The sequence below is a fragment of the Daphnia pulex genome, chromosome 9 (genome assembly GCF_021134715.1).
Source record: "Daphnia pulex isolate KAP4 chromosome 9, ASM2113471v1".
In the NCBI taxonomy this organism is placed as follows: domain Eukaryota; kingdom Metazoa; phylum Arthropoda; class Branchiopoda; order Diplostraca; family Daphniidae; genus Daphnia; species Daphnia pulex.
The window spans coordinates 6,269,599-6,282,868 of NC_060025.1; the positions used below are offsets into that span (position 1 = coordinate 6,269,599).

The 13,270-nt window shown below is 39.6% G+C and overlaps 1 protein-coding gene and 1 long non-coding RNA gene across 2 annotated transcripts; one reads left to right on the forward strand and one right to left on the reverse strand.

Annotated features, from left to right (window-relative positions):
• Positions 1-2,411: 2,411 nt before the first annotated feature.
• LOC124202541 lies at positions 2,412-3,569 on the reverse strand. Its single transcript, XR_006878224.1, has 3 exons — positions 3,311-3,569; positions 3,112-3,245; positions 2,412-3,047 (listed from the first exon to the last, which is right to left on the reverse strand). It is a non-coding gene; the product is annotated as an uncharacterized LOC124202541 (long non-coding RNA).
• A 6,555-nt stretch (positions 3,570-10,124) lies between these two features.
• LOC124201850 lies at positions 10,125-10,908 on the forward strand. The gene is made up of 4 exons (XM_046598099.1): positions 10,125-10,261; positions 10,333-10,448; positions 10,521-10,678; positions 10,749-10,908. Exons 1-4 carry the CDS (start codon positions 10,205-10,207, stop codon positions 10,856-10,858), a joined length of 441 nt encoding a protein of 146 aa, XP_046454055.1. The 5' UTR covers positions 10,125-10,204; the 3' UTR covers positions 10,859-10,908.
• Positions 10,909-13,270: the final 2,362 nt, after the last annotated feature.

The window sequence follows — 13,270 nt, forward strand, 5'->3', positions numbered from 1 at the left end:
AACGAAAGAAAAAGTCAGTCGCTGGCAGCCTCAGATTTTCAAACACTGAAAATCTGGCAAAAATCAGCAGCGAGAAAGAAGCCCAACACATTCACTGAGGACAGCCTTGTTGCTAAAGAGCCTATAAAACAATTCCAATCATGGTTTGATGTTGCTTGTCAAACACAAAATATTCTTGAAGCAAATGCCATGTGTTTGTCAACAGCTTCCAAGTAAGCCAAATAAGCTTACAATCGTCGATCCGTTTACAAAGGGATCATAACCAGCAAAATGATGTGCACCAATGGATCCAGCTATCGTGGAAGGTGCAATGTAAGTCACGAAGCTCATAAAATAATTTTCGATTATTATAAATTTCTGGAATTGAAACAGGGCGACAGTGGCGGACCGATGTATTACAGGCAGTCAAATGGCAGATGGAAACAAATCGGGATCGTTTCGTTTGGCTCGTTGGTAAATTGCCAGAGCGGCCGTCCGTACGGTTACACGAGACTGAGTTCTTATTCATCTTGGGTTCGGGCTATCGTGTTGGCAAATTCCACGTCTACTATTACACCATGGACACCCACTACTAATACTACACCGAAACCATCTTCTTCGGCAACCATTCAAACGTCATCTTCCATTTTGTTGCTCGTTTCAATGATCAGTTTTTCCATGAATTTCTAAATCCCACCCAATAATCCTGAATTTTAACTTCTGGCGTTTTGCATTACAGAATTAAAGACAATTTTAAATCGAAAAGATAGAAACAATAAAATATTCGAGTTGAATCAACGAGGCGGTGATTTTTGAGGTCGTTATCTCTGATGAAATTTCGACCAAAATTTGGGACAGATATTCAACTAATGGAAATACCAAATATATGATCCGACTCTGTAAATAAAGTAAAAGACAATATCCTCTATATCCCCTCGATAAAGCAAACTTGTTTAAAGTCCAGTTCGTGCTGCACTTCTTATGAAGAAACGACAAACCAGGAAACAATTAAGCCCAACGCACGTGTGCCTGATCGATCTAATCAACCCAACATTCCCATCAACAATTATCACGTACGTCACTGGCTATGAAATTGATCGTTACCTCGAAATAATCCATTATTTTGTTTAAATAAACGCATAGGTAGTTATACTCTGAGTCCGGTACTCCGCGAAGTTACAGTTCCAGTCATCTCAAATACTCAATGCAGCAATTACTATGGCGGCGCTGGCGGCGCACAAAGTTCACACGGGAGTCTGAGATGGTTGATCATTTCCCCACGTTACAACATTTAGCCATCACACACACACACACAAGGAAGCCCCCATTTTTCACCTTTGATAATTTGCATTCTAAAGTGATTCTGAAATGAGTCGGTGTTATCTGTATTACTTCGTTCATTTTGTAAACGACGTGGGTATTGATAACTGTAATTTCAAAAATATGCGCATATATGTGAGAGTTTATGTGTACGTGTGCGATTTGATACATGAAAACCTGTCTCCTATTTCACTCGTTTTTATTGTGCCTAGTGTCAACATTGTCTTGGCGAAGGACAAGAGTTTTTAAAAAATACCATAAAAGTCTGGTTTATTTTGTCAGTAAAACAAATTATATCAGGACACATGAGCTTCTATATGACCACATATAAATATAAGAGTGACACGTTGGCACGGTCGACTTGTCTGGTATAAGTTATTCCCAAATCTTGTTTCTTGTATTACGATATTTTAACGCGAGCAAATAATAAAAATTGATAAAGACCCCAAGTAATCGCAAAGATTTTCTACAGAAAATGTTTGCGTTATATACTTTTATTAATTCTATAAAAGAAAACGTTGGTGACGAGTGGTCTTTTGTGGTTACAAAAAAATATATATTTTCCTTGGCCCTATAAAAAAAAGATATAGTTATCGACCAGTAGATGGCGCGAAAAATGAAAAACGCATCGTTTTTGAAAACTACCTCGAGATACCGCAAACATTTTCTACGTAAAATATTTGTGGTACATAGCTCATCTTTTTCTAAAAAACTAAACCGAAGTAGCCAGGGGTCTTCCAGGGGTTAAACAAAAATGAATTCCCGACCTGCTTGTGACGAAGACCCGATTGGGAAGTGTCGCTAAAGCTGGGAAGTATCGAAATGCTTGAAGTGCTGTTGAAGTGCTCGCTGAAGTGCTGTTGCTTGCTGAAGTGCTGCTTTGCTATCGAACTGATCTCTGAAGTCGCTGAAGTGACGAACTGCACAAACGAAACTGGTCACGACGAAAAATTGGGCAAACTGCAGCAATTGGTCAACAATCATCGACAAACAAACAATTAGTCAATCAAACTTAAAAAAGGGAAAAAAGAAATGAAATTCACTTTAAACGAGCGATCAATGTTAACTTGGCGCACGACAGAATGTGACTAGTTCTGTTGACACGTGGTGAGTTGGCGGGGAAAAAATGTATGGTGTGCTGGAAAGAGGCTGTTGGGGGTGGGTGGAGCCATACGATAGATTTGCCATTAGCCAATAGCAAACAGCTATCTAGCTACCGAGATTATTGAAATGAACTCCACTTTTGGGGGTGGGTGGGTGGATTATTCAACCACAGATGATAACCCGCATCACGCCTACGATTGAATCTCTAGTTCATTAGTAGAATTCAGCACATGCTGCAGTGTTGTCCTCTTGCTCACGTTTTTCCCTGTTGAATAAGCCTGTCATCAAATATGGCGCCAATGGAGGAAGACGATGACTTTATTAGTGAAATTCAAAGGCCTTCGTAAGTGCAAGCTTTTTTATTTATTTTCTACACGTGGAGGTTATAGCGTTTTTAGCAAACAAACTTCAAAGAAAGCAAACAAACTTCAGAAGCGTCGTCGTTGCCTCTGACAACAGTCATGTGATGGCCTTAAACGTGATTTATGGTATAAATATAATTTATGATTTAAGCTTTGGGTGAAGATTAGGGATCCTGTAGGAAGCGGACTAAAAAAAACTTCTTGTTGGGAGATTCAATTTTCGCAAGTCATTAAATGTAGTATTGGTTAATGAGTACCCTCTAAATACATACATGAAATTATCTGTGTATGGAATTGAAAACAGATAAAAGTTTATTTTTTTATTATTTTCAAAGAAACCTAATACCATTTCAGCAGACAGCACATGAATTGCGTATTGAGAATCATAGTTAGGTCACTGGTGGTCTGTAGGGCTTTCCATTGAATGTTTGTTTTCGTTGAGACTTGAGTGAAACCTCATTTGGTATTTGTTGACCACATCTGTAATGGTTGAGTAAAAATTGAGATTGCGAGCTGGAACAACAATCAAAGACGACATTGGATACCTTGGACGATTTAACAACCTCTTGTAGAAAAGTTTGCTAGATTGCAAATCACTGTAAGGCGAAATGATTCCAAGAATGTATTCAAGAACTATGTTGGGCAACTTTTTCATGAAGGTATCAACTTCCAGGAGGCCCGTAAGAACATTTTCGAAACGAACTGATCCAACACAATATACAAATATGTTTTTTGTATCCGGCAGAATAAAAAAAACACACACGGATACTTGGCGACTAGAAGTACTGGTTTCTTTTTCTTTTGTTGTCAATTCTGTTGACGGGTAATCAGCACCATCTTTCTTTTTTCACCGCCAGGTAGCGTTTGCAATTCTGAATCTGTGTTTTTCCACCCAATTTTTGAAATTAAATAGCCTAGTTGAATAAATCAATGATTTCTTATTTTTTATAGTATGTTAGCAAGTCATGTTACGCTATATAATGAGGCAAGGGCTTATAATAAATACTAGCATCACGTATTACGTATCATTACGTAACTGAGAACTTTGTATAAATTTCAATATTCAAATTTTTCTCTATCTCTACATTTAGAAAAGGAAAAGCCTCCAAGACTCCAACCCCTACCAAGGCCATGCTTGTCCAGCAATCTAAAGCCTCCAAGAATCCAACAGCATATAAGGCCAAACTTGTCCAGCCGTCTAAAGCCTCCAAGACTCCGACACGTCAAGTCGTCCGGCCTTCACCCATACCGCTTGCAGATGGAACGTCGAATGAACATGTCCAATTGTTTGGGTTGGCAGTGGTGATGGGCCGGTCACTCCAATCTGACGCGAGCCACATGTTCACCATAATGATGGCTCGATGGCTGCTAGTCTGTTGTTGTTGTTGTGTCATTCTTCTTTTATTCTTACCTCACAACCACCACCCAGGTGAGCTGCTCGGATCCTTGAAAGTTTTTAATTTTAATCTTCTCTCTGGGTTGTTGTTGGTAATTCCAACGTTTCCTCCACACGGCTCGTTCAGATGATTGCATAATCAATAGGTAATTACACACAGGCGCAGATAGTTTTCTTTTTTCGGATTCCGTGAAAGACGTCAGTCAGTCACATATAAATGAGTTTCTGATAGAACCTAAATAATAAAATCCAATTTCATTTTCCAGCTCGACTTCGTATAGAAAAGAGTGTCTCTTTATTTTTCTAAGCGACGGCTCTTGTGTGTTCCTCATGCTCTTCATTAACAGTTAAAATAGGCTAATCAGTTTGTTTGTTTTTTTCACCGTTGGGCGATTGCCCACGTTTTTCCACTAGTAGTTCTTTCAAACGGTATCGTGAAAAATTGTTGACTCATTTTTTTGTTTTTCCCGTCCGATCGTCTCGATTGTTTGCCCAAGAAACAAACGACGTTTACATTTTTTCGACGTGCTGGGATGAAAAATGACCATTTACTTAGTTAAATGACTTGTTTACCTTAGCAACGGATCCTCCTCCCACACTAACTCGGCTGCCGTTTAGAGACTTAAAGCCCTAGCTACTATTATAAATTCTTCATCACGATGCCTCGTCTGCATTCACGTTATTCTTTCCCCCACCAACCAAAAAAGGAAAGAAAAATAAAAGAAAAAAGAATCAAAAATCAAAACAAAAGACATCTGCATGTTTTGTGCTACGAGGGAATTTTTTTCTTCTTTGTGAGGAAATGTTTTCGGTCACGTCTTTTTTGCGGGACTGGGTTTCAGGGATCAGATGAGATAAGCAACCAACAAATCAATCCATTTCTTCTTCTCTCTCCTCTTCTTCTTCTACTTTATCAATTTTTTTTTTGTTTTTTTGTTTACTCAACCAAACAACCTCGATAGAAGGGTGTCGGGCCCAAAAGAAAACGTGAACGGACCAGTGAGCTCGGGACTGCGTTCGGAGTGTCAATAGCCCAAGTGAACTTTCTGGGGGGCACCCAGGATCATACTTTTTACAGCAACAGCTCAGCTCACAAAAAAATTCCCTTTTTTCCCAATTTTTCCTGTCTGTTTTATTTCCTGGAAATAGATGTTAGATATAAAAAACTCAACTGCACTCCTAAAAATTTTCCTATCCCCCCCTATAGAACAAGACTAACTCTCAGCACTCACTCCAACCACATCTATATGGATGAGCGTGGCCGAGTCTCCCTTGGTTTTTTTTGCTATTTTCTTATACGAAATTACGTGATATTGTCAGGTGTTTTTGGGCTGGACGATTTTTGTTTGGCGGTTACGCTGGGCAATTGTCTATTGTAGATATGAATCATGTGAGGACCGGATTGGTAGCAGCAGCAGTCCTGCGTTAGTTGAACGGAATTGAATAACTCATCTGCATATTGATCACACCAGAGTGAGAGTCTGTGTTAGGGGAGAATATTTACATGTCTAGTCGATACATCCATAAATAACTCTTGTAAAGAAATGTGAGCGACAGCGCTCGGCTATTGTAAAAAGCAGCATGCTGTTATAGCTTAGACACTGATTACCGTTTAGCTTTTAGAGTTTTTTTTGCTTTTTGAGTTTTTCTGTAGTTCACGGACAATAATAAAAATTTGCGAATTGAAATTATTTTTTTAGAATACTTCATGGTACAGACAACATTAGGAATCTTCTAAAAAAAATGGAAAACACGTTTTCAGTGCCAACTGCGGCTGGAGTTTACCAGGAAATTCTCTTCCAGTGTGCCGAACGAATGTTTCCTGATCAGAGGCAAGACCCTGATAAAGCCTTTTCTGTTTCGAGGGATATTGTAAATATACCACTAGCGATTTCCTGGAAAGTAATATACTAATGATTTTACTTTTCCTATTTTGGGGATCATTAATTTTTCTATTTACTAGCAACAAACTCCCGAGGATAAAATGAAATGTAACCTAATTTCCAAGCAGAAATACAGAAAGATGTACAAAGAGTTGACGAAGGACAAAGCAAAATTGTCTGATGAGTTCAAGTCACCAGTAACGTCAACAGCAACAGTCAGTCAATTCGTTGCCCCCCCCCCCCCGACGTAAGGATCAACTAAAGCCGGACGATCCTATTTTTTGGTAATAGTTTTATTAGGATCCGGCGAGGGGTTCACCACTTGGGCTTCGAGTGTACGAAGCAAATTTGCTTAAAATTTGCTTAAATTTTGCATAATTTTTGATTGATTTCCGTAAATTTTTTTACTCCTAAATTTGCGTTTTTTTGCGTATATTTAGCTTAATTTACTATTTTTAGCGTAATTTGCTTTTTTGGGGTTCTTTATGCTTAATTTGCACATTTTTTGCGTAATTTGTGTATTTTTTGCTGAAATTTGCTATTTTTACTTAAAATTTGCTAAAAATTAACCTCTTTCGGACTAGGTGTACGAAAATTTTTTTAGTGGTGAACCCTACGGGATCTGGGAACTGATTTGCTATAGAATTTATTTTTGCGCAAAATCTAAAATTTGAAATTCAATATATTAGGAATCACGTAAGCCTCTTACACAAGACTTTCTCAACTACTTGGAAAGGACGTGTAGTAGAATTGCGATCGCAGGCGTTGATTCCTACTGATTACAACCACCACAAAGAAATTGCAGCTCTGGAACGTGCCAAATTGGTAGCTCATATGATATTTTTTCCCCCGTTTTGGCACGTATTGAAGTTTAATAATCATAATTTTTTTTTGTCCATATTAAGGTGGCAGAAAGTAAATCGATGACTGAAGCCTCCGTCACGGAAACGTCTGATGACGGGAATGACTGTCCAGTCATAGATGTGGTAAACTTCATCCACATGGGTCAAATCCGCAAGAAAAGACGTCAAACAATTGGTGAGTGACTCTCCCCCCCCCCCCCCCTTCTTCCTCTTGTCCAACGGGGGCTCCGCGGAATTTTTAATTACGCCCGGCTCCGCCCCGTTGACATGAATACCACAATAAGATATGGAAGCTGCGGTTGTCCAGCCAAACCTCTTTTCACTTTTGTCTTTGTTTCCACATATATTTTTCCTAACTCTTTTTTTGTGAGCTGCTGGGCCACTGCCTGGGCACATGTACACAAGTCTACCGGTACACTCTTCCACCATATAAAGAAGAATAAGGTCATGACGTATGTACCTACGTGTAGATACCGTAAAGAGTTCAAAAAGCGTGCCCGTCTTTCCATTTCCAAGTGCCGTTTCGTACCCCGTTAAAAACCACAAGACACCGTTGGCATTTGATTTTATTTCTATCTAATCACGTGATTTGATATTTTTTGCTTGTCGTATAATAGCCGGGCTGAAAGGGACTGGCAGATGTCCGAGTAAAATCCGAGGCCCTGACCGATGCCCGCCTGACACGTCCACCGAGGGTAAACGGACGGACGAGTGTTCCAGCGACGACGACTGCCACGGACAATTAAAATGCTTCACCGACGGATCACGCGTCAACGATCAACGCATTTGCGTCATGCCGCTAATCACCTGTGAGTTTTAATTTAATTTCAACCTAAATTTATTTCAATTTCGTCTTGATTTGTTAAAATAACTGGAACGAACTCTTTGATGTGTGGAAGAGTTCACGCTAGTGTCGGTGGCGGTAAAATATTTTAAAATTAAAATAAGAAAGGGTCAGCAGCAGGAGCAGCCGGCCCAGCACAGCTCGGCAACTTTCTCCCATGAATTTTTGTAATACAAGAAAATATTTATATTTTCTCTCTCTCTGCTATTAATTTTTGTGGGTTGAACATTTTCACCACCGCTGGGCTATCACTACTCCACTCTCTTATTTTCTAAACTGCCCACCTGCGTCTACATAGTCAAGGAAAAAAACAGTTTTAGTTTTTATTTTTTCCAGCTGGAAAAAAATATATGGGCCAGCCAATAGATTCGCCATACTTTCTCCCGTTTAAAAGCGGTACACGTGCTGGTTGCTCACAGCTGCTCCTGGGCTCCTGGCTGCTGGCCATCATCAATATTACAAATTTCACGTTTTTGATTTTTTTTTGAATACAGTAACCGGAGATGAGGTTGATGAGTCACTCGTACAATTATTGGAGGTTGAACAGCAGCTACGTAGATCTTTAGAACAGCGTCATTTGAAATTAGTTGAGGTTCCCGCCGACGGTTATAACATTTTCTATAAATTTTAGTATAAAAAAATTTTCTGAGGTATTATTTTGTTTTTTTCTCTTTTATAGGAACTGTTAATTTTCTGCTTTGGCACATCAGTGGTTTGGCAACATGAATAAGCACTTAGACATGAGACTTTTAATTACAGATTATCTTGCGAAATACCTTGAGTTCTACTCTCTTTTCGAGGACAACTCCGAAAAAACCTTTACCGAATATAGTACAAGACCTTTACATTTTAGAGTTTTTCATAACAAGTTCTAATTAATTCAATTTTTGCTATACTGCAAATAGTGACGGAGCTTCGGAAACCAGGAACCTACGGTGACCATCCTTCCATTGCCGCCTTTTCATCGAAATTTAAGGTATGTGCGGTACATTTCAAACTAATTACACTTATTCTGTCTCATGCAATAATTATTCCTCACATAGGTAGCTGTAACGATTTACCGGCCAAAAGGAAGTCACACCCTCGTGGAATTTCCGGATAGCGTTCATAAGGATGTTATGATTGCGTACAATGAATTTAACCATTACTATAGTGTGGTGATTGATAACGAACGACAAGAAAATTTTGCGACATTGATGCAACCATTTTTACAGGGGTTGACTCCACCCGTACGCCCGCTGGTTCATTCAGCTTCCGAGCAATGCCAAATAGCTTCTTTCTCTTTACAGTTAACATCCCTCCCTCGACAATGACCTGATGGCGAGGTCTGCCGACGGAAATCTTTACACGTCGGCGTTGTCGAATTCGTTTGATGACATGACTGATATGCAACAACTTAGACACATCAGCAATTGCGGGCTAGATAGCTCTTTCACATCGATACCGATTTGCTCCACACCTACTGGAAGTTTATCATTTAATGGTAATGGACAAAAATATCAAAGTTTACATTGTTAGGGCTAAATTTTTTTTAAATAAATATGTTTAGATTATTAATTTTTAGATTAATGATGAAAGTTTTTTATTTCAGATGACTCAAAAGAAAGTGGTGTCAAGTCGTTCCCTACATCACAACCGTCGTCCAATGCATCTTTATTTCAAAATGGAATGCTTGCGCTTCTTCCATGCAACGCAAGTTCCGAAAAATTTCAAAATCAAAATTTCCAAAAATAATTTCCAATATTATTACGCAGGGCGATAATAGAGGGCCATTGATTTTCAGAGAGTCGAACGGTCGATGGAAACAGATCGGGATCGTTTCGTTCGTCTCTAGTCAAGGCTTTCAGTCGGGCTATCCGTACGGTTACACGAGACTCAGTTCCTATTCGACGTGGGTTCAAAACGTCATTTCATCCTATTCCGGTTCTTCTTCGACTAAACTACACCAAGCCCTTCTTCCGGCAGTAAAACTTCCACAATTTTATCGCTCGTCATCAGCCTATTCTTGTTAATGCAATTGTAACGACTGTATGCATCTCATTCCCTATTTTCTCCTGATTTGAATAAAATGTTGCATCGATTCCAGCTTGATGTGAGTCACTTCGTCGCAATATAAATCGAAATTTAGAATCCAACGGTATTAATAAACCCATGAGTCAACTTTTTTCAAATCAAGGAATTAATGAACATTACTTCGGGAGTGACGTCACAAATGACCGGGCGTACCGGAACAAAGAGAGTCTCCGCTGTGACGTAATCAGGAAAAGGGCTCGTGTATCTTCTGAGTCAGCAACACCTAATCTTTTCACTTTTGTCGGTCTCACTATATTCTCACTGGCGGTGGTCCAAGGCTATTGTATAATCAGTGCTGTCCAACAAAACAATCAGTTCAGCGGTTGAAAGACACGACAATCAAATTCTTTTTTCGTCTAGTCAAGTAAATTCAAGTTAAAATGTGTGGAATCGCCATCATCAATGTCATTCTAGGATGTCTCGCCTTCATCTTTCAGGTAGTCAATACATTTTAATTTAAAAAAAAAAAGACGCTTGAGCTAATCAAATTTTCTTTTAAAAATTACAGATAATGGCGCTGTTCGTTTCAGATGATTTTCACACTTACTTGCAGGATTTGGCGTTTGCGGGAATTTGGGGTGGAGTTTATCTCATCTTGTTTGGTGCCTTACTGAAAAATCACAAGTAATTTTGTCCATTTTTCAATAACGAAGGTTATATCTTTTTTAAAAAACAAATATTTGAAATTATATACAGAATCGGATCGGGGACCATCAAAGTTATGGCGGTTGGTGGCGTGATAATCGGCGCGATTCTAATCGGATTGTATTCGTGGAACATCAATACGTACCCATTGCCAGTTGATGGTTGTCAAGGCTGGGACTATTACAATCCGCCTACCATCCTCCTATCATGTGAGTAAATTTACTCTAGTTGGAATCCTACTTCTTTGCTTATAATTTAATTTCTGTTGGTTACAAACAGGCAGCCGAGTCGTCGTTGATTCGCTGTTGATTGGCTGCGGCATTTTGATTGTTCTAGTCAACACCATCATAGCTTCAAAGGCATCCTCGTTGGTTTTTACCAGTTACTAATTCAAACTCAATTGTTTCCCGTGTTCGCCATAATATATGGGTTGTTTGAGGTCGACCAGTTAGTGCGAAGCGTTCTCAATGTGTTTCGGTGGCCAAACGCCTCGTCGGACGGAGCCCCACTTTCTAAAAATTAATTCAGATAACAATTGCTCATGTTGTCTGTTAGTTTTGCTTGTGTTCGTGTTTTTTAAGTTAATACAGATAACCATTCATTTTGAAAACCAACTTGAACTTTATCATGCGGTTTTGACCGTTTCTGGTGAGGAAACTTCATTTCACAGTCGTGAAGTCCTAAAAGTAAATGCTGAACATCTCGTGCTATTGCGTTATGTAAATGACCTTTGCACACATCGTTACATGACACGGTAAGTTAAATTTCTTTTTTGTATATTATTCAAATAATAATCTTTTATTTGTTTAATTTATAGGAAATTCAAACCAGGAACCAGATTTGAAGAATTCAAGAACAGAATTGAAATTGGCTTAGCAGAAATTGGCAATTACCATCCGCATGTTGCCGTCCTGCAATTGGATAAAACTTTTCGATATCCGGCGATGAGATGCGAGGAGACGCCTAACGTAGGATTCCCGCTAGGATCAATCCCACGTTACAAATGCAAGTTGACAATCTTCCCACCAAACACTTGTAAGTTATATATTAAAATTTAATTAATTAAAAGAATTAACTAATTAATGTTTTTTTTTTATTTTTAGTTGATCGTTACGAAGAGATTGCAGTAGCTCCACAAAAACAGGAAGCAAAGGTGGCGGCATACACAAGAATGGCCGTCAAGCTATTTCAAGCTGGAGTACTTGAAGCATACCGCCCACTGTTATCAGAAGAGAAAGAATGTGTCGTCTTGATCAAATTGATCCAGACGACTGAAGAAACATCATTGATCGAGACATCGCTGAAGAGTCTACAAGAGATAATCAATGTGGCCGGCGACACAATTCGGGACTCTATAATCAAGAAAATATTGACAACTGTAAAATCACTGTTTTCAAGACAAGAACGCAGTACGCGTTTGGAAGCCGGTAGGTGCATGGACAGCCTTGTCCGTCACTTGCCGGCCGAAGATCTACAAGCACTACTGCGGGAAGCAAGTGACGACGATATCCATGAACATCAAGAGCTCATCTTGACTATCAACGAAGTTTTGTCAATTAGGTTGAGTGCTGGACCTCAACCCATGCAACAGCGTCCTGCTGGACACCAAGCCGTACAACAGTAACGAGTTGCAATAACCAGCAGCAGTAGCAGTCTAACCCACTACTGGTTGTTATTACCCGTAATAAGTGCGTAATCTTCTGCCCGACGCCCACCTACAGGCCAACTATTTGCCGAAACGCAGCTGGAATCACGACTGGCGCTCACCGCTTAGTCCGAACCAATACAGTTTGTTCATCCTCCGTGGCGCTCCCGTGATCTCTACTGAAAGTAATCGTGCACACACACACAACCATGGATAAACGAAAACGATATCCAGTAAAGAAAATTATAAACGTTGGGTAAGTTTGTTTTCATTTTTGTAATTATTCATTTAATGTAATTCTTTATTTTTATGTTTTAGAAAATATAAAGGGGACACTTGGTTTTTGGTAGAGTGGGAGGGTTACAAAGAAAAAGACTGGGTGTATGATGGTGATTGCGATGGCTGTCCCGATCTAATCAAGGAATTTTTGGATGGGTAAGTCAGCTCTAAAATAATGTATAAATTCGTTATTTTAATTTATAGTCTAATTTAACAGGTTTAAAGGGAAACCAGTGCCCCTTAAAGTAACGAAGCCATTTTCCGTGGAACAGAAACGAAGGGTGGAAAGGATAAGACGTGAACTGGGACTGGGAGGACATGAACTAGAAGTAGCACTTAAAGTAGTTCCAGTTCCCCCTCCCGAGGTAGAACCATCACGCGTTATTCCCCGTTCCTTGGGGAAACGACAACTGTAAATCGGCCGAATCAACCACCAAAAAAGCAGAAAACGAATGGCGACGGACTTCCCTATCATCATCCAAGAGAACGGCCTGGAAAAAAGCAGAAGCCATAAAAAAAGAGCGATGATCAAAAAAAAAAAAACGTGGTCCTCCTTCATCAGCAGCCAGGACCCTAAAGACGGACAACAGACCACCTCGTCCTTCAAGAGAGCCATGATCGGTAATGGCACCCTTAACCCTTCCCTTTACCTCAAAATTTTCCATTTCAAAATTTGTAATGCCTCTGGTGCCCTCTGGTGCCCTCTGGTGCCCTCTGGTGCCCTCTGGTGCCCTCTGGTGCCCTCTGGTGCCCTCTGGTGCCCTCTGGTGGCGAAAGTGCAATTTTGTAGTAAAAAGTACAAATTTTGAAGTTGAAAACTTTGAGGTATAGGTAAGGGTTCTCTGAGTTGGTTTTATTGTAAACCATTCTTTAAATT

Coding starts and splice junctions, on each gene's coding strand:
- LOC124201850 (XM_046598099.1), top strand. CDS start 10,205: ATGTGTGGAATCGCCATCATCAATGTCATTCTAGGATGTCTCGCCTTC. Junction 10,449..10,520: donor GCCTTACTGAAAAATCACAA/GTAATTTTGTCC, acceptor AATTATATACAG/AATCGGATCGGGGACCATCA. Junction 10,679..10,748: donor GCCTACCATCCTCCTATCAT/GTGAGTAAATTT, acceptor GGTTACAAACAG/GCAGCCGAGTCGTCGTTGAT.